Source organism: Cervus canadensis, chromosome 2 (assembly GCF_019320065.1).
Source record: "Cervus canadensis isolate Bull #8, Minnesota chromosome 2, ASM1932006v1, whole genome shotgun sequence".
NCBI lineage: Eukaryota > Metazoa > Chordata > Mammalia > Artiodactyla > Cervidae > Cervus > Cervus canadensis.
Genome location: NC_057387.1, coordinates 96,017,997 through 96,037,374, shown reverse-complemented (window position 1 = coordinate 96,037,374; position 19,378 = coordinate 96,017,997). Strand labels below are relative to the sequence as shown.

The following is a 19,378-nucleotide window of genomic DNA, read 5'->3' as shown; positions in this document are numbered from 1 at the left end:
AGGTGGGCATGGACCAGAGGTTTAGGGGTTCAGATGGCCCCAGAACCACCTGCCCAATTGTCCTTTGCTAGATTTGAGAAAATATAAGTACTTCACTTTCTGGCCTCTGGCTATGGACGCAGGGCAGTGGATGTTTTCAGGGAAAGAGAATAGGCACCCCTCCAGAACATGAGATCTGCCCCTTAAGGGTGTGGGTGTAGGGGCAGCAGAAGATGTCACCTGGCCCGTTACAAAAGCCTTGAATGCCTGGCTGTTTGTTCTCAAGACTCAGCACACACACACACACAAGACTCAGCAATTGGAGCTCAGGCCTCCACACTCCCCACTCCAGGCAAGCCCAGCCTGGAGTATGCAATTCCTCTCAGCCCCTAAAGGGGGCAGCACCGGCCTGGACCTGCGGTCTCTGGCCAAGAGCGTGGGACGAACGCAAATTCCCGCGCACTTAAAGGGTTGGTGACCAACTCGGGCAAAAGCGAGCGGCGTCCCTGATTCTGCCCTCTAGGTTGGAACGCTGGTCCATTTAGTTGCTGAGGAGACTCCCCATACGTCCAGGCACCCTCGGACTTCAGCATAAGCCCCCAAGAATGGGGGGCGAAAGGACCCCCCATTAGAGGGACTCTCAGTCACCAGGACGAGGTAGAAAGGCAAGGACAAAGGTGGCTCTTACATCCAGATGGCCACCCACATGGTGACTAGCAGTACGGCTGCGTCTTGAAGGCGGGAGCAGTAGGCTTGGCCTCGGGGTGCGCGGGTGGGAGGAGGAGCTTCTTGTTGACGTAAGGCCTGATGAGGGGCGTGGCTTCTCGGTGACTCGCATGAAGGGGGCGGGCTCTTAATGACTAGACGCCGGGGAGGGGGCAGGCGTTCATTGATAAAAACGCTGGGCTCCCTGGGGCGCGAGCGCCGCGTAGCAAATCCTGGCAGCGCCTCGCGCCGTCCCGGCCTGGCGGAACACAGAAATTAGCCCGGCCGGTGCTGCGCCGCACCGTCCGCATGGAGCCGGCGGCCGGCTTCCTGTCCCCGCGACCCTTCCCGCGTGCGGCCGCCCCGCCAGCGCCCCCAGCCGGACCCGGGCCGCCTGGAAGTCCCAAGCCTGGATCTGAGCCAGAGGTGCTGGCCGAGACTCCGGCACCGGAGCCTGGGCGCCTCATCACCGACCCGCGGAGCGGCCGCACCTACTTCAAAGGCCGCCTGTTGGGCAAGGTGAGCTGGGGAGTGGTGCCAGCCAGGGTAGGGGAGCCTTGCCGACTTCTTTGCCCGCGCGGAGCGGGGCGGGGCCGCTTGGCCTCGGCATGGGGACGTCTGAGGGCCAGACCTGCCTGATGCCTTCTCCTCTTAGGGGGGCTTTGCCCGCTGCTATGAGGCCACTGACACAGAGACCGGCAGTGCCTACGCGGTCAAAGTCATCTCGCAGAGCCGCATTACCAAGCCGCATCAGCGTGAGAAGGTGAGCCAGGGCCCAGGCCCAGCGGGCGACGGGTGGGGTGGGGACGGTGACGAGGGAGCCCTTGACGGATGATAACCCCGCGCCACCACTGCAGATCCTAAACGAGATTGAGCTGCACCGCGGCCTGCAGCACCGCCACATCGTGCGTTTCTCGCACCACTTTGAGGATGCTGACAACATATACATTTTCCTGGAGCTCTGCAGCCGAAAGGTGAGGGATGGTGGAGGTGGGAGAGGGAGTAGGGACCTTAAGACCCAAAGTTGGAGTCCTGTTCTTCCTCGGCGAGCACACGGAGGGAGGGTCGGGGAGGGCGGACGAGGGGCTGAGGCCGCGGCTCTCTGCAGTCCCTGGCCCACATCTGGAAGGCCCGGCACACCCTGTTGGAGCCAGAGGTGCGCTACTACCTTCGGCAGATCCTTTCCGGACTCAAGTACTTGCACCAGCGGGGCATCTTGCACCGGGACCTCAAGCTAGGTGAGACTCCTGGGCCAACAGGATGGGGGGCTGTGGAGGCAGAGAAAAAGGTGTCTGACACACTTCTCCGCTCCTGTTCAGGAAATTTTTTTATCACTGAGAACATGGAACTGAAGATGGGCGATTTTGGACTGGCAACCCGGTTGGAGCCCCCAGAGCATAGGAAGAAGTGAGTGTTTGAGGAGGGGGGTGGCCACAGTCTGTGTGACACAGATGACGCGAGTGACAGACACTGAGTATATCTGTAGGAGGCACGATGATTGCCTGATGTGACCCTGTGATTGATGGGAGGGATGATGGGCTGTGTGTGTGTGTGTGTGTGTGTGTGTGTGTGCGCGCGTGTGTGAAGGTGGCAGTGGCAGCCTCGGTTCCTGGGAATGGTGGAGAGGCTGCTGGTCCTATGTGTGTCTGAGTCTCTAAGATGGATGGAGTGTAAGGATTCTTGAAGGTGTGTGACCAGTCCTATGTGTGAATGTGGATGGTGACATGAGCAGCGTGTGTGTGAGACAGACTGAGTGTGGAGATGGTGGCCATGACACCCTGTGTGTGTCAGAAAACCCTGTTGTGACCATGAGGACTGGGTGTGTAACACAGCATGTGTGGCAGTAATAGTGTGTAGTAAACACAGCAGTAGTGTTCACGGGGGATGTGACAGCTGATGTTAGTGTGTACGGCACAGACCATAGGAGGTGACAGCCTGTGGTGGGAGTCGGCGAAGGAGGAAGGGATCAATGATGGACCCTCTGTTGACCCGGAGGAGGGGGCTGGATTAGGGGTCAGGAACTCCCCCGTCCTGCAGAGTTGCTGAGCAGCTGGGCCAGGCGGGTGGGCAGGGACTCAGCTGCCATCCCCGGCTCCATTGTCTTGGAACAAACAGGAGTTCTCTGGCCTTTGGTGACAGGCAGCTGCTTTGTCTGGACTCTGAGTGGGGGCAGGGATGAGGGGCCAGCCAGGCTGCCTCTGAACCTTGCCCTCTCCTCCTTCCTATCCCCTGTCAGGACCATCTGTGGTACCCCCAACTATGTGGCCCCAGAAGTGCTGCAGAGACAGGGCCATGGCCCGGAGGCAGATGTGTGGTCCCTGGGCTGTGTCATGTGAGTGCCAGGGTCATGTATACACAGAGGGTGGCCGGGGGACCTATGTTCCACTTTACTCCTGACCACCTTTTCTCTGCCCCACAGGTACACGCTGCTATGTGGGAGCCCCCCCTTTGAGACCGTTGACCTGAAGGAGACGTACCGCTGCATCAAGCAGGTTCACTACACGCTGCCTGCCAGCCTCTCACTGCCTGCCCGGCAGCTCCTGGCTGCCATCCTTCGAGCTTCACCCCAAGACCGCCCCTCAATTGACCAGATCCTGCGCCATGACTTCTTTACCAAGGTTTGTAGTGCCCCAGACACATCCAGTCTGCAGATTCTCCAGGGATTGAATTGGGAGCAGGTGACAGGACTCCTGGGCTGCTCTTTGCTCACACGCTCTCTCTCCTCAGGGCTACACCCCGGACCGGCTCCCTGTCAGCAGCTGTGTGACAGTCCCAGACCTGACACCCCTTAACCCAGCTAGGATTCTGTTTGTCAAAGTTACCAAGAGCCTCTTTGGGAGAAAGAAGAACAAGAGTAAGTCTGAGACATCAATGGATTTGAGGGTACAGAGCAGCAGGGGGCTTGTCACATACATGTGGGAGTGTGAGTGTAGGGTCCCTGGGGACCCCTGGGGATAGCATACATTACACAGGCACTTGGCTATGCCTAACTGTGTCATCTCTTCAGGAAGCAGGGGGTCTGGGCAGGATTCTGAGGGTTCTATCTCCCCACACCCTCCCAGATAAGAACCATCCAGAGGAGCGGGACGAGGTCTCCTGTTTGGTGAATGGCCTCACTCGGACGTCCATTGGCCATCAGGATGCCAGGCCCGAGGTGAGGTGCTCACGTGGACGGTGTTCCCCTGACTCACCCCCACCCTAGCAGCTGCAGGAAGCCTGGGATAAAAGAGGCTGGTGAAGCATCTAGCCTCGTGGTGGCCTAATTGGCTGTGTCTCATCGGTCAGGCGGGGTGACCTGGGGTGCCCTGGGTGCCAGGGCAGGGCGAGCCATGGACTCTCAAGGATTTGGATTTCGGGGCCTGTCTCACTCCTTTTCCCTACCCAACCCTCCAGGCTCCAGCAGCTTCAGGTCCAGCCCCCCTCAGCCTGGTAGAGACAGCACCAGAAGACAGTTCACCCCGTGGGACACTGGCAAGCAGTGGAGATGGTGAGCTACCAGGAGGGTGAAGGGCGCTCGGAGGTTGCTGGGGCTGAGACCAAGCCCGGAGGGAAGGAGTGGGTGGAGAGGGAAGGAGAGTCATCGTCTAGGACTTGTGGGACTATTGCCTAATTCTCAGTGCCCTGTTCCCTTCAGGGTTTGAAGAAGGTCTGACTGTGGCCACAGTGGTGGAGTCAGCCCTCTGTGCTCTGAGAAACTGCCTGGCCTTCATGCCCCCAGGTGAGGCTGGGACCTGGTACATGTCAATGGTGGTGGGAGTTCTTTGAGTGGGAAGCCAGGAACAAGTCCTCATTCCTACCTCTTCTATGACAGCTGAACAGAACCCAGCTCCCCTGGCACAACCAGAACCTCTAGTGTGGGTCAGCAAGTGGGTTGACTACTCCAACAAGTTTGGCTTTGGGTATCAACTGTCCAGCCGCCGTGTGGCTGTGCTCTTCAACAATGGCACACACATGGCCCTGTCGGCCAACAGAAAGTAAGTGCTACGATGGGGTGCCTTGTATCCAGGCCTCTGTATTCAACAGTGCAGAAACTTAGTGTGTGTTCCCGGGATCCCAGTCCTGCAGTCTCTGAGGAGGGGGTGTGGGTGCAGGGCTCCCTCTGACCTCTGTCTCTGTCTGCTTCCTCCAGGACTGTGCACTACAACCCCACCAACACTAAGCACTTCTCCTTCTCTGTGGGTGCCGTGCCTCGGGCTCTGCAGCCTCAGCTGGGTGTCCTGAAGTATTTCGCCTCCTACATGGAGCAGCGCCTAATGAAGGTTTGTGAACTGGGTCGGGGTGGGGGTGGGGTACATTCAGGACTAACACATCCCGATCCCCTCCTAGTCACCTTTGGGGCTGGGTGGACAGTGGGGTGGGTTTTGAAGCTAGAAGCTGACCCTCTAAAGGAGACATGGATAGGGAGAGGACTGACTGGTGTCAGACGAGTGACCTGCCCCTGTTCCCAGGGTGGAGATCTGCCCAGTGTGGAAGAGGTGGAGGTACCTGTGCCCCCACTCCTGCTGCAATGGGTCAAGACCGATCAGGCCCTACTCATGCTCTTTAGTGATGGCACCATCCAGGTAAGAGCTCCGCCTGGAGTTGGGGGTGAGGACTGGGAGGTCCCGGGTGCTGGGGAGGAAACGATCTGGGCGCGAGGCCCTGACCAGTGCCACCCTCCTGTGCACAGGTGAACTTCTACGGAGACCACACCAAGCTGATCCTCAGTGGCTGGGAGCCCCTCCTTGTGACTTTCGTGGCCCGCAATCGCAGTGCTTGTACTTACCTCGCTTCCCACCTTCAGCAGCTGGGCTGCTCTCCAGATCTGCGGCAGCGGCTTCACTATGCTCTGCGCCTGCTCCGGGACCGCTGCCCCGTCTAGGCCACAGTCTGCGGGCCCGGCCACCACTCAGGCCCTGAGGCCTGAGGTCTGTGCCTGTCAGGCCCTGGCCCTCGCCTTCGTGGCCCTCCCTGTTCCTTTGGTGCCTCACTGGGGGCTCCGGGCCGAATCCCCCAGGGAATCAGGGACCAGCTTTACTGGGGTTGGAGGCGGCCTCCCACCCCTTCTCCAAGAAAAGCCTGAGCCTTAGCCCCCCGCTAGGGGGCGTTATTTATGGACCACTTTTATTTATTGACATTTATTTATTGGGATGTGAGCCCCACGAAGGGCCTCCTTCTGGGATAATAAACCGTTTTTGCAGAACTCGAGGGCCTCCTCACTCGCAGTAGAGTCCGTGGACCGTGGCCACGGCAAAGAGCGAGGCGTTGGTGACGGCAGCCGAGGCCAACCCGTCGCGCGCTACGTCCCAGAGCGCGCGGCTGACCACGCGGACGCCCTGGCCGGCGCGCTGCCCCAGCACCACGCTGCACACCAGCTTGTAGCGCGGCGGGCTGAGCTCGCGCAGGCGCATGCGCACCAGCTCGCACAGCTCCTGCGCCAGCCGCCCGGCCTCTGCGCCCGAGTAGCACGCGTCCCGCAGTCCCGCGGCCAGCGCAGCCTCCAGGGCCTGCTGCGCGCGCGCGGTCTCCCAGCGCTCCCCTGGCGCCGGCTCCGTGCGGTACGAGGGCGCCATCCGGCGGGCGGGCGCCAGGGGCAAGCCAGAGAAGCTGACCCGTGAGCTTAGAGGGGGCATGGGGCCCAGGGATGGGCGTCGACCCCCAGGGCCTGCACTTGGCCCTGCCAGCGAGTTGCGGCGTGAAAAGGACAAGACCGGACCTAGCAGGGAGCCACGGCGGGAGGCCGGGCCCAGGCCAGCTGGTCGGGTTTCATCGATGCTAGGCAGGTGGCCTAGAGGCCGCGCTGCTGAAAGTTTCAGTCCATGGTCTTTGGCCTCGTCCTCCTGGCGTCCGGGGGGCATAGGCCTGCCAGCCATGGACCTGCTGGCTGGAAGACCCACGCTTGAATGGGATGGCTCTCACTAGCTATCTTTGTACAGCATCTAGTCTTACTCAGTGATGAGTTTTTACCCTCTAATCCCTCCTTACCTGTGTTTTTCGGACCGGTGAATCAAATAGTTCCCGGCTGCGTGGATTCCTGGGTGCTTAGAGGGTTAAGGGCTGTTTGGGACAAGGGAAGAGACGCTGCTCAGACTATCATCTCTCTCTCCCTACCCCCTGAGCTCCACTTCACCTGGGCACTATGGAGGTTAGACAAGTGCACTCCAAGTACACCTCCCTTCCACCTGACTCACCAGCAGAAACTGGGATGTATCTGCCCTCTGCCTGCGCCTAGACAGTGGCACCTCCACCCCCTAACCAGAGGAAGGGACAGACAGACCCAGCTCCTTCAGCTCCCACAGATCCTTCTAGCCCCTGTGAGTCTTGAATCCAGCCATCCTCCACCCCCTCCTTGCTCTTAGGGTGTTTGGCAGAGCGTGGGGCTAGGTGACTCAGGATGGTCCTTCCAGCCTCTGTTTTTGGCTTCTGGCCCTACCTCCAGAGTCAGTTCTGGGATGGCTGCCTTCTTTTCCCCAAACTCCTTAGGCACCTGAGCCACCTGCAGCCTTTGTTCTCCAGGCTCTCTCCTAACAGCCCTTGCCCGACTGGCCTGACTGGCAGGTAGGAGGGTAAGGGCCCCTTGCTTGTGTTGTGGAGTTGCCCTGGGTTGCTGGGCAAGCACTCCTCTTCCTGGTTCCCTCTCACCAGTCCTGGCTCTGGCTTAACCTGGGAGTGTTACTGTAAGCACGTGTTGAATGCCGGGTGGCTGAGTCATCAGGGGAGGGGGATCAACAGGGGGTTAGAGCCCAAGGACATACAAGTGTGAGTGAAGGGGCAGATGTAGAGGCTGGCTCTGGTCAGAAAGGTGTCCCCCTACCCCAGGGCTCTTGAGCCACTGTCCATTTCTCCCCTTGTGAAGGCTGGCTCTCTACTTGTCAGCAAGTCACAGAGGCCTGGGATATAGGAAACCCTGAGGCTACTGGGTGGCTGCTCAGGAATCAGGATCCGGGCCTACAGGAAGGAGCACGTCATGGCCCTATTAGGACAAACATTTCCGTTCCTTGTATACAGCTAGGGTGGGGCTTGGATGACTTCCTCAGTTCTGGGCTGGGGGAGGGGGAAGGGAGACCCATTGGAACTCAGATCTGATGCAACAGTGGTGACTTCACTCCTCAGTGAATCCTGCTGACCTACCTAACTTAAGTGTCCTGGGCCTAGTCCCCCTGTCCACACCTCTTGTGTGCCCTAGTGCCGAGACTGCCCCCACCTGCACTGTGGTTGCACTTAAGGGACGCCAGAGACCATGATGCCTCTGTCAGTGTTGACACCTCCTCACCTGACCCCTCTCTGGCAGGTCCAGGACTGCCACCTCCCAAACAAGCCAGGTCTGGACCCTGAAAATGGTCCATGGGGACAAGGACTTTCCCTGTTGATGGGAGTTCTTTGGATCCGGTTAACCTGTATGCTTGTAGGGGGAGGGGAGGGAGGGGACACGAAATTTGAACTCTGAACCCTGGACAGGCAGGGGCCAGGATGCTAAGACCCTCCAACTCTGCTTAGGGCCGCTCTAGGGCTGAAGTTTTCCCTGGGCCTGTGGGAGCTGGGCGGGGCCTCCTCTCAGGCCCAGCTCTAGTTTCCGTGGAAACCCACAGGCTTCCCACCCCAGCTGCCTGGGCAGGCTCCCAGCTGGGGCCTCATCCGCAGCCAGCCTCTCCTCCCCAGTCCAGTCTGCTCCACCTCGGCCTCTCTTGGTCCCCTCCCTGAGTCCCCAAGCCTCTGGCCTCTTCCACTGGCCTCTGATGCCTTCTGGGCCTCTCCTGCCTCATTCCTAAACTTTAGCTTCTCAGCAAACAGGCCTCTGGATCTCTTGCCCCTCCCTCTCAGGCCTTTCTAGCTCTTCACCAGCTCTAGGGCTCAGCCAGGCCTCCTGCTCCTTCTACGTACTGTCTCTCCCACACATAACAAGCCTCCTAGGCTGTTCCTCCTGCTTAGTCCCCCGCCCCACCCATGGAGACCCCAGGACTGGTTGTGTATGGGGAGGCTGCGCCTTTCTCCACAGCACTCCGGAGCCTCGTCAACAACCCCTTATACAGGTGAGAGGGGCGCCTGTCTGTGGGTTTTCCCTAACTGGCTCTGCTGGGACCCATGACTCTGAGGAATCTGAGTACAGAGGAAGTGGAGAATTAGGACTTGACCCTTCTCCTGGGTGAACTCAGCCTGGGGAAGTGGAGTGTAGAGGATGGCTACTGATCACGCAGTATCTGTGACAGCCTGAGAGCCAGAGGTAGGGGCAGTGGGGACTGGAGCTCAGAGCAGCTATGTGACTTCAGGGAAAGGCCTTCCTTTTTTGGATCTTGGGCTCCTGGCAGAGAAAAGCCCTCTGCCCTCTGGATCCTGAGAAATGGAATGTAACTTGAGTGCCTCCCTGGGGAGGCAGAGGAGCAGACGATCCTATTCTGGGAATTGGGGACTTGTAAGGGGAACGAAGCTCAGGAGACTGAGCCAGAGGCACAGACAGGAAGTAGTTCACGTGTACCGCCTGGGGCTCACTGCCTGTAGTGTCTGGAACCAGGGACCAAGTACAGGCCGGGCCAGTCAGAAGAACCAGAATGCAGCTTTCTGTCTCCACTGCTTCAGAGCTGGGGTCCTCCTGCAGGTTGGCAATTTCTGTAACCCTGCTGCTTTGGGTGTTCCAGTCTGGTCTGAGCAGTGGACCCCCCCCGCCCCCGCTCCCCCCAGGCCTTGGACTTGAGACTAGAAGGCTCCAGGAAGCTCAAGCTTCATCATCTGTCTCTTACCCACTGTGCTGTTCAGAGGCCCAGAAGCTGGGGCCGGAAGTGATCATGAAAATGGAAAATGTGGTCTGGCCCCATGATAGTGCATCACTGACGTGCCTGTTTGCAGGCAGTGCCCTCCACACCCTCCCTCCTCCCCCTCCTGTCTGGAGGAGGCTGAAAAAGCTGAATTTGCAGTCTGTGGAGAAAAAGCCAAAAAGAGTTTCCCTTCACCAGAGACACAGGCTAGGGAGGAGAGAGACATTGGGATTGATCTTGTTATCAGCCCTGGTGCCCCCTCAGTGATCAAACATAGCCACCTAATGTTAGCCACCCTAGGGTTTGGGATGAGCATTCCATTTCAGGGATGAGAAACCAGAGAGGCAATAGATCAGAAATCTCTTCCCTAGGCTTCTCTCGCCTAGGTGGAGCTGTGATTAGAACCAGGCCTGTGTGACCCAGACCTTTGGCTAGAGGGACTGCCTCTTATATGGCAGATAAGGAAATGGAGGCCCAGAGAGGGCAAAGGCAAAGTCTAGAGTTACACAGAGACTCTAGCCTCTTCTTCCTGGCTCTCTGCCCCACTCTCCCACAGTGATGTTCGCTTTGTGGTCGGTCAAGAACGGCAGGAGGTGTTTGCCCACCGGTGCTTGCTGGCATGTAGATGCAACTTCTTCCAGCGACTTCTGAGCTCAGAGCCAGGCCCTGGGGTGCCTAGCCCTGTGGTGCTGAGTACCGTGCCAGCTGAGGCCTTCCTGGCAGTGCTGGAGTTTCTGTATACCAACAGTGCCAAGCTGCAACGCCACTCTGTGAGCCCACTGGGCAAGGGTCTGGGTGGGTAAGATCTGGGTGGCTGAGGGGCGGGAAGACTCTCTTCTGCTATGCCAACCACCCACTCTACAGGTGCTCGAGGTGTTGACAGCGGCTGTGGAGTATGGGCTGGAGGAACTTCGAGAGGTGGGTTCACGGGTAGCCGTCTAGTTTCCCCTGCCTCTTATGGGTGTGGTTCACACCCTGCCTCACACACTAACCTGGAGAGGAATGTGCACCAATACAGAGAGAAGTATGGGTATCTCTATATAAACAGGCATTGATGCGTGCCTATGTGCAAAAGGATATGTGTGTGCCCTGTGGGGGCATATGGGGGTGTAGATACTGGGATAAGTTAGCCTTGATCCCTGTTCTTCAAAGAGAGACAGACACAAGAAAAACGCTTAACCCAGTGGCTTAAGAAGTGTGACAGAGAAGGGCATATGGTGCTGAGATTGTACAGTCTCTCCAGTCTCACCACGAGGGAGAAGAGGGGAAGACTTCCTGGAGAAGGAAACGTTTGTGTTGCATCGGGTAGGATAGGTAAGATTGTTGTTCAGCAGGGAGAGGAAAGATGGTATTCTAGTCACAGAGGCACAAAAAGAACTGGTGAGACATTTAGTGTAGCTAGACTAAGAGGACTAAGAGTGTGAAAGGAAGAGAGGAAAAGATGAGATTGGAGAGGGTGCCAGGGGCTGGTTCCTGTAGGACCTTCAAGAATTTGGACTTCTTTGACCCAGAGGGCAGTGGAGTTTCACTGGAGGTTTCAGGTAGTGAGGATTTGGAAGCTAAGAGGAGAAGGGACTGGGAGCCATGGGAAGGGCTCACCAGTCCTGTAGGGACAGGGGTGTCAGTGGTTACCCAGGAAAGAAGTGCCTGCCTTTGAGAGAAGTGGAACTGGCACTGTTCATAGTTCAGTTGCTGTAGAAATTGAGGCTGCCCTAGCAACCAGTGTTGTTGTTCAGTGACTGTTGTGTCTGACTCTTTGCGACCCCATGGACTGCAGCACAGCAGGCGTCCCTGTCCTTCATTATCTCCGAGTTTGCTCATACTCATGTCCATTGAGTCACTGATTCCATCCAACCATCTCATCCTCAGTCTCCCCCTTCTCCTCCTGCCCTCAGTCTTTCCCAGCATCAGGGTCTTTTCCATTGAATCTGTTCTTCACATCAGGTGGCCAAAGTATTGGAGTTTTGGCTTCAGCATCAGTCCTTCCAGTGAATGTTCAGGGTTGATTCCCTTTAGGATTGGCTGGTTTGACCCTGTGAACTGGCATTACCCAGGGCTTTTCTGGATGTGGGGGGTGAGAGGGAGATGTCACAGATGAATTCAAGTTTCTGGTTAAAATAGTGTCTTTGAGTTCAGAGAAAATTGTGGAGAAAGATAAGTGTCTTGAAAGAAAAGGAGAGTGGAATTTTCACACAGCTCTTATCTAGTCTGATTAGTGAGGAATGTACTAAAAGGTGGGCTGCTGGGCTTGGCTTTGCTAGTTCCTAGTCTCAGGCCTTGGTGATTCCCTGCCTCCCTTGGCCTGGAAGGTCTCCGTGGGCCTGGGGCTGCTAGTAGCCTGGGTGGCTCACTGCTCCAAGGCTGTTCACTGTTTCTGGGGCTGGGGCCTTGAAGCAGGGACATCTGGGCACAGCCCACCTTCATTTCTGTTCTCAGCTGTGCCTGGAGTTTGTGGGGAAGGCGCTGGATGTGGAGCTGGTTTGCGAGGCCCTGCAGGTGGGTGTCGCTGGACAGGCTTGCAGGAGGTTCCGGTGTGGAGGGCCGGGCCGCCCGGCCTCTCCATCTCCAACCTGACCTCCATTCTGCTCTCAGGTTGCTGTAACCTTTGGCCTGGAACAGCTGCAGGAGCGTTGTGTAGCTTTCATTGAGGCCCACAGCCAGGTACTCCCCGCTGCATACTCCCTACCCCAACCCCTCGTTCTGCTCTTCCTTGACCCAATCGCGGACCCATAGGAGACCCTCCGGACCCGTGGTTTCCTGGAGCTGTCCGCGCCCGCGTTGCTGCCCCTGCTGCGTAGCGACAAGCTCTGTGTGGACGAGGCCGAGCTGGTCCTGGCGGCCCGGAGTTGGGCGCGCGTGGGCGCGGTGAGCAGGGGCTGAAGGGAGTGGGAGGTAGGGATGCTGAAAGAGGCTCCAGCTGCAGGAACCAGGAGAGCAGGCGGTTGGACAGGTGCCCCCGCCCGCCCAGGTTCAGTGCTGACGTCCGCAGGCGGTGCTAGAGCGGCCTGTGGCTGAGGTGGCGGCCCCGGTGGTGGGGGAGCTGAGACTGGCCTTGCTGGCTCCGGCAGAGCTGAGCGCCCTGGAAGAACAGAACCGGCGGGAGCCGCTCATCCCGGTGCGGACGCGGGGAACACGCCTCGGATCCACCCCGTGGTGTTGGGGGAGGCGAGGGGGGCGTGGTCCAGGGTCTGCGGGGTAAGGTGGGCACTGCGGGACTCCGCGGTGATTCGCATCCCTTGCAGGTGGAACAGATCGTGGAGGCGTGGAAGTGTCACGCTCTGCGGAGAGGGGATGCGGCCCGGGGCACCCCGTGCCGCCGCCGGAGGGGCACCCTGCCCCGGGAGCATCATCGCTTTTTGGATCTGCCCTTTAAGGGACCAGTGCCATGACTTGCGAAGCATGCTGCGCCTATATTAGACTGCAGTTCCCAACAAGCTCCGCGCTCAAAGCGGGCTTCCGCTCCCAGAATGCCGGGCGAGTGGGGGCGGGAAGGACCAATGTTTGCCAAACGCAGGCGCTATGGGTGAGGTTCCGGCGGTGGGCGGGCCTGAACGCCGCGGTCTTCCGCTGAGCCTTGGTCTCCAACCCTGCGCAAAGCGCGAAAGCAGTTTGTTTGCCCGCGTGCTCTGGCTCTACAGCCTGTCTCAGCACTATCGCCCGCCTCCTTTACTTTTGTAATTCTCACATATCTTTTCAACTCAGCCCCGTCTTTAACTCCAGACCTGGCTCGTGGCAATCTCTCTCCACATGTTCCACAGACACTTACAAAATTGTGCTCGCCCCTCATCTTTCCCCAGTTCTGCCCCCATCATATTTCTCATCTCCATGGGTCCAAAGCCAGAAACCTAGATGTCATCCTTGCTTTATTCTTCTTTTTCACATTTGCCTCCCATGGCTTCTATTTCTTAAAAGACTGAAAGCAGAATATGCCGCCCCAAAACATGCTGTTTTGGCATAGGGTTGTTTTAAGCTGATTATTTTGAGAAAAAGGAGACGTTTTGAAAACAGGAAAGTTACCCTTTTGTAAGGGAAATTTTTATAAACTAAATCTACATCGGTAAGGGTGTCTCCCTCTTTGAACAGAAGGATGACTAATTTACAGGAGACTTCCTGTGAAATCACTAAGATCTGCTTAATAAACCTTGCTTTCGGTGCTTTTTCCTGATGGCCTTCCCGCATCTGGCCTCCCCACACTTTTCTTTCTTTTGTCATTAGCTGAAGGAAGTATTTAAGCAGGTATTTTCGGCCACCTCTGGGAGTTACTGATTTTTCCCTGGGTATCTTCCATGTATATGTGAGATATACATGTTAATAAACTTACACTTTTTTTTTCCTCTGGTTAAGCTGTCTCATTTCAAAGGTCTCAGCCAAGAACTCAGAGAGTAGAGGGAAAATTATTTTTCCTTTCCTACAAGATCTTTCCAGTTGGTTCACTTCTCTTACCCCAGTTCAACCAGTCCTATCTGTGGCAGGAATTACTGCCACAGGCTCTTACTAATCTTCCTGCCTTCACTCCAGTGGAGACCTCCTCCCCAACCATTTCCTACAGTGCCTCTTGACCTGTCTAAAATTGTCAGTCCTATGCCCTTTAAGTTTCTCTATTTACCCACTGCCCTTTGGACAAAATAGAATGTTTCACTTTTAGAGCACTCAAAATACTGGTGGTTCCAAACATTAGTAACTCAACTACTACCTTTGCAAAAATTCACTGGTCCTCAGACTTCCCTGGTGGCACAGTAGATAAGAATCTGCCTGCCAATGCAGGAGAAATGAGTTCCATCCCTGGCCCGGGAATATTCCACATGTTTTGGAGCAACTAAGGCCTTGGGCCCCAACTACCGAACCTGAGCTCTAGAGGCCTCAAGTCTGCAACTACTGAAGCCTGAGCAACTAGAGCCTGTGCTCTGTAACAAAAAAAGCTATGGCAATGAGAAGCCCTCACACCGCAACGAAGAGCAACCCCCACTTGCTGCAACTAGAGAAAGCCCGTGCACAGCAAAGAAGACACCAGTGCAGCCAAAAATAAAAATTAATTAAAAACACACTGGTATTCTATCCCTGGATTTCTTCTCAGTTATTGAGGACTCCCCATGCTCTCCTTTCATTTGTTGTACATTTCGTCTTCCTGAGGATCCAGATCTCCCTGAAGAAAGATCTCTGGGGCCAGGAGTGGAGCCTAATTCATTTCTACTTCCCCAGTCCCTGACACATAATCAGTGCTCTGTAAATGTTCAGTGATGACTTTACTTTCTTATTTAAATATTATTTTATTCCATTAAGATACTATCAATATGAAATTAGGGACTGACTTTATTTTGGCTGTGCCTCTGGATTTGCGGCATCTTAGTTCCCTGACCAGGGATCTTTTAATAACTGGTGCCCCCTGCAGTGGAAATGTGGAGTCTTAACCACTGGACCCCTAGGGAAGTCCCTAGTTGACTATTTGGAAAAAAAAAATAAAGTTATTCTTCTTTCTCATGGATTTTACATGTTGTACATGGGTTAAAAAGTTATTTGTTATTGTATCTCTCAAGACTGAAAATGTGGTTACCCTTAATACCACCTTAGATAATGAAAACTGAAGAAGAAAAGCTCTATGTCCTGGAGGACTGGTTTAATTTAGAGGGCTGGTTAAATTAACTATGGTATAGTCCTACAGTGATGTTAAAAAAAAAATCCATGGTCTTTGGTGAGAAAAGCACAGTGCAGACCAAGCAGAGCATAATTCCTTTTGCTGAAAGAAAAGATAATATTGGGAGGAAAAGTTTTCCTTGCTCTTAGCTTGGTAACATTTGAGGAGGTAAAAATCTGTTTGCATGAAGCACACATTTTGAATATGGAGTCGGTAGGATCTGCTAATGGCTGTGAATCTGGAGGACACCAAGTATGAGATGATAACCACTTAAAAGTCACTTCCCTGGTGGCTCAGATGGTAAAGAGGCTGCCTGCAATGCAGGAGACCTGGGTTCAATCTCTGGGTGGGGAAGATCTGCGGAAAAGAAAATGGCAACCCACTCCAGTATTCTTGCCTGGAGAAGAATTCCATGGACAGAGGAGTCTGGCAGGCTTCAGTCCACGGGGTCACAAAGAGTCGGGCACGACTGAGCGACTTTCACTGAAATCCACAGGCCTAGGTGATCTCCCCTAGAAGGGATGTAGATCTAGGGACAAGAGAACACATTTGGTAGCTAGCCTTGTTCTCTCATAGTGCTGTTTCTGTAGGGCACTTTTCACAGAGATTATATATTATCTACCCTTTTTCTTTCTTTCTTTCTTTCTAAGTTCTTGGTTCCACCAAAAAATTAAACTCCTTAACGGAAAGAACCGTGTTATCTTTAGAATGGAAAAGTGGCAATGAGTGAGTGTTGAACAGGCACAGTCTGAAGTAAGTCATACCAGCGTGCCTCAGCTAATTTTCCTCAGATAACAACCTCTGGGAAAGGAAGCAGGTAGTCTGATGGGACTTCCCTGGTGACTCAGACGGTAAAGAATCCGCCTGCAATATGGAAGGCCTGGGTTCAATCCCTGAGTGGGGAAAATCCCCTAGGAGCCCACTCCAGTGTTCTTGCCTGGAGAATCCCCAGGGAGAGAGGTGTCTGGCCGGCTACAGTGCATGGGGTCGCAGAGTCGAACACGACTTGGCATACCCTGGCGCGAGAGAGAATTACTGTGTTTACCCACTTCCTGTATGCTTGCGTGTTTAGTCGCTTAAGTCGTGTCCGACACTATGGGCTGCTATCTGCCAGGTCCCTCTGTCTAAGGGATGCTCCACGCAAGAATATTGAAGTTAGCTTGCCATTCCCTTCTCCAAGGGATCTTCCGGATCCAGGGATTGAACCTGTATCTCTTACGTCTAGCTGTGTCTTTATCTCTAACTCCATCTGGGAAGCTTTTGGTGCCTTAAATGAAAAACATCAGGTGACTTTTCGATTTTACCTGCCCTATTCTAAATGACTTACTGCAGAGCTATGTAAGTAGAACACGCAGGAAAACCCCCACAGTTACAACACAAATAATAACCAACTGAAGTGAAGTGGCTCAGTCGTGTCCAACTCTGCTGACTCCATGGACTGCAACCTCCCAGACCTCCTCCGTCCATGGGATTTCCTAGGCAAGAACACTGGAGTGAGTTGTTATGTTTAAACCTAAAAAACCTTCCTAACTCAGGGATTGAACGTGGATCTCCGACATTGCAGGCGGACACTTTATTTTACAAATCACTGAAGAAACACCTCATGTATTCTATCTTCCCAAGTTATATTTGGGAAGATAAACCTTCTCAGTCGTTAAATTCTAATTTTTAACTTTAGAAAATGTAGCCTCGTTAAAGAACGAGGCCTCAAAAAATTGGGTAAAGACTCAGAATTGTTCCTCTCCACGGAAATCTTTAGTAAAAGGCGAAAGATTTATACGATCTGAAGAGAAACCAGAGTATGTCTTCGCAATTCCGCTTGGAACCTCCCAGAGCAACTTAACACTCTGTTCACTTATGGTTGCTCCGCTCCCGAGTGGTTGGAGCACCCTGAGTGGAATTTGCACAGACCATAGGTTTCTAACAGGTACTGTCCCCTCCAACAGTGGACAAACCCCCCGTGGGGCTGGAATTCAGGCGCGTGAAATCGTCTTTTCGTGGTGCACTATGGGTATGCAAATCGCAGGCGGCTCCGCCGCTGGGAGACACCACTCACCGGCCGGGCCGGGCGGCGCTGTGGGCACCTCAGGACTGCAGCTCTCTCTCTGTTTGCGGGTGCGCCGGGAAACCGACGCTTCCTTACCGAGGCTGAGGTTAAAGCCCTGTCATTTCATTCTCGCAGACCCCTGCCGTCACCACCCCTTTGGGAGGAAATGGCATCCAACTTATCTGGAAGGATAGTTCCGGTGAATGAGAAGTGGAAACGAGTTCTCCAGTAGCCTCTGTGAAGTCGTGGGAGGTGAACATCGAAAGTAATTCAGCCTGTCTGGAGTAGGGTGTGGTGTGTCTGAATGAGGGTGTGAATCTGGCCTTTAGATGTCTGGAGAGAGCTGGGAAGATGGCAGAAGCTAGATCCAGTTAGGCCTGGAAAGGACTTGGCTTTGATCTTGTTATCTCATCAATGGGGAGCCATGAAATGGTGTTGGAGTCAGAGGGTTGAGTAGTATACAGTGCGACACAGGGTGGTTTGCCCTGCAAACACTGGGACTTGTCCCCACGACTGGCTGTGGTCAGCGCCCTGGAACCGACTATTCCTGGGGCGGTCCAGCTCCAGTTGGCTGGAATCCTTCAGCTAGTGCCATACCACAACACCGTTCAGTGTTTTAGGTTTATTCACTAAGCATTCGATATATCACAAACTACAAAAATAGACAGTACCCATGAAGAAGCCAGGCCACTTCTTACATGAATATTTAATTTACAATCCTAAAAGGAAAAACCAGCAGCCTACAAAATGGACTGTAATTTTCCATTTCACAGATGAAGACGCTGAAGCTCAGAGAGGATGTCTGATTTTTCTGGGGGTGGGGGGTGACATCTTTTGCACTGTTCCAGCCTGGTGAGCTCTCCTGCTCTACCCCAAAGCTGCTCCGTACTGACCCAAACACCACTGGACCCAAATCCAGGGCCTATCTCTTGGGCATACCGGATGCACTCCCTACTCTTGGTTCCAAGCCAACCACCTTCTCTTTTTTGGTTCAGTGTTGATTCAGTCGCAATAGGTGTCCCCCCTCTCCACTCCCAACGTTAGGTCAGAACATGATTTTCTGGCCTTTGGCTTGGTGGGGTGGGGTGGGGTGTGAGAAGGCAGTGCTCTGGGGGAGGGACTGTTCCTGGTGTGTGGCTGGAACCCAGGCTGTGTGTGTGTCAGCTGAGACTGAGCTGGGATAATTGGAGGGCACTAAAAGACCTCTCCCTCCCATCCATCACATGAGACTACACCCAGGGCTGTGGCCAGAATAGTCCAGACCTCTGCACAATGGGATTGTTCAACCTTTACAGAACAAACAGCTTAAAGATAGCGCCTCACTGGTTGCTAGTCAAAGCTATGGTTTTTCCACTAGTCATGTACAGATGTGAGAGCTGGACCATAAAGAAGGCTGAGCGCCAAAGAATTGATGCTTTTGTCTGTGGTGTTGGAGAAGGCTCTTGAGTGCCTTGGATTGCAAGGAGATCAAACCAATCAATCCTAAAGGAAATCAATCCTGAATACTCATTGGAAGGACTGATGTTGAAGCTGAAGTTCCAATACTCTTGGCCATCTGATGTGAATAGCCGACTCATTGGAAAAGACACTGATGCTGGGAAAGATTGAGGGCAGGAGGAGAAGTGGGTGACCCAGAATGAGATGGTTGGATGTATCACCAACTCAATGGACATGAGTTTGAGCAAACTCAGGGAGACAGTGGCCAGAGGGAAGTCTGACGTGCTGCAGTTCAGGGGGTCGCAGAGTCAGACATGACTGAGCAACTGAACAGCAACACTGGTTGCCAGCGCAACCTCGGTTTCTACAGTGGCCCTGCTGATCCTCTGCTGCCTGCACAGATGCCTCTGGGGCCCCACGCCAACTACTGACTTGCAGAGGCCTCTGCCTTGGAGGTTGGTCTGGGCACAAAACTCCTAAAACACCTCCCCATCTCTGTTTCACTTGGCCATTTTTTTTTTCTTTTGGTCATGTCAAGAGGCTTGTGGGATCTTAATTCCCCAACCAGGGATCAAACCCGGGCCCCTGGCAATGAGAGCACCGAGTCTTAACCACAGGACCACCAGGGAATTCCCTTGGCCACTTTCTCGATGACTGTGTCCCTCTGCCCGTCCCCGCAGGCTGCTGAAACAGGATGTGGCCAGTGAATCTGGAGAGGAACGCAAGGCTGGATTATGATGGCTCTGAAAGCCACACAGTGGGGTTTTGACACCAAAAACATTTGTATCATTTTGTGTACTTAGCACTTCAGCCAGACCGTTACCAAGTATGTGACCAACACATTTGCTG

The 19,378-nt window shown here is 54.6% G+C and overlaps 3 protein-coding genes and 1 non-coding gene across 7 annotated transcripts; 2 read left to right on the top strand and 2 right to left on the bottom strand.

Moving 5' to 3' along the window:
- The first annotated feature begins 759 nt into the window (after positions 1-759).
- On the top strand, positions 760-5,866 carry PLK3 (polo like kinase 3). Its single transcript, XM_043461530.1, has 15 exons — positions 760-1,203; positions 1,340-1,447; positions 1,542-1,658; positions 1,793-1,922; positions 2,004-2,091; positions 2,921-3,016; positions 3,104-3,302; positions 3,412-3,538; positions 3,747-3,838; positions 4,078-4,171; positions 4,319-4,402; positions 4,496-4,658; positions 4,814-4,943; positions 5,133-5,246; positions 5,354-5,866. The coding sequence occupies exons 1-15, from the start codon at positions 994-996 to the stop codon at positions 5,543-5,545; spliced, it is 1,944 nt and encodes a 647-aa protein (XP_043317465.1). The 5' UTR covers positions 760-993; the 3' UTR covers positions 5,546-5,866.
- Positions 5,867-5,879: 13 nt separating this feature from the next.
- DYNLT4 (dynein light chain Tctex-type 4) lies at positions 5,880-7,237 on the bottom strand. Its single transcript, XM_043461536.1, has 3 exons — positions 7,097-7,237; positions 6,649-6,720; positions 5,880-6,547 (listed from the first exon to the last, which is right to left on the bottom strand). The coding sequence occupies exon 3, from the start codon at positions 6,534-6,536 to the stop codon at positions 5,880-5,882; it is 657 nt and encodes a 218-aa protein (XP_043317471.1). The 5' UTR covers positions 6,537-6,547; positions 6,649-6,720; positions 7,097-7,237.
- Positions 7,238-8,108: 871 nt separating this feature from the next.
- Positions 8,109-13,751, top strand: BTBD19 (BTB domain containing 19). Of its 4 annotated transcripts, XM_043461531.1 has the most exons (8): positions 8,131-8,693; positions 9,970-10,183; positions 10,278-10,331; positions 11,850-11,909; positions 12,006-12,074; positions 12,147-12,278; positions 12,403-12,528; positions 12,656-13,751. In XM_043461531.1, exons 1-8 carry the CDS (start codon positions 8,608-8,610, stop codon positions 12,800-12,802), a joined length of 888 nt encoding a protein of 295 aa, XP_043317466.1. In that variant the 5' UTR covers positions 8,131-8,607; the 3' UTR covers positions 12,803-13,751. The 4 variants fall into 4 exon arrangements, with proteins under 4 accessions (XP_043317468.1, XP_043317467.1, XP_043317466.1 ...); XM_043461533.1 differs by lacking the exon at positions 12,403-12,528 and having other exon boundaries at positions 8,109-8,693; XM_043461532.1 differs by lacking the exon at positions 10,278-10,331 and having other exon boundaries at positions 8,122-8,693.
- A 2,979-nt stretch (positions 13,752-16,730) lies between these two features.
- Positions 16,731-16,848, bottom strand: LOC122437400. The gene has a single exon (XR_006268230.1). It is a non-coding gene; the product is annotated as a U5 spliceosomal RNA (small nuclear RNA).
- Positions 16,849-19,378: the final 2,530 nt, after the last annotated feature.

What these genes read in the sequence shown, in the direction of transcription:
- PLK3 (XM_043461530.1), top strand. Translation starts at nt 994, where the DNA reads ATGGAGCCGGCGGCCGGCTTCCTGTCCCCGCGACCCTTCCCGCGTGCG. An exon ending in ATCAGGATGCCAGGCCCGAG is followed by an intron (nt 3,839 to 4,077) that starts GTGAGGTGCTCA and finishes CCAACCCTCCAG; the next exon opens with GCTCCAGCAGCTTCAGGTCC. An exon ending in ACTGGCAAGCAGTGGAGATG is followed by an intron (nt 4,172 to 4,318) that starts GTGAGCTACCAG and finishes TGTTCCCTTCAG; the next exon opens with GGTTTGAAGAAGGTCTGACT.
- BTBD19 (XM_043461531.1), top strand. Translation starts at nt 8,608, where the DNA reads ATGGAGACCCCAGGACTGGTTGTGTATGGGGAGGCTGCGCCTTTCTCC. An exon ending in TGGTTTGCGAGGCCCTGCAG is followed by an intron (nt 11,910 to 12,005) that starts GTGGGTGTCGCT and finishes TTCTGCTCTCAG; the next exon opens with GTTGCTGTAACCTTTGGCCT. An exon ending in GTTGGGCGCGCGTGGGCGCG is followed by an intron (nt 12,279 to 12,402) that starts GTGAGCAGGGGC and finishes TGACGTCCGCAG; the next exon opens with GCGGTGCTAGAGCGGCCTGT.
- DYNLT4 (XM_043461536.1), bottom strand. Translation starts at nt 6,536, where the DNA reads ATGGCTGGCAGGCCTATGCCCCCCGGACGCCAGGAGGACGAGGCCAAA.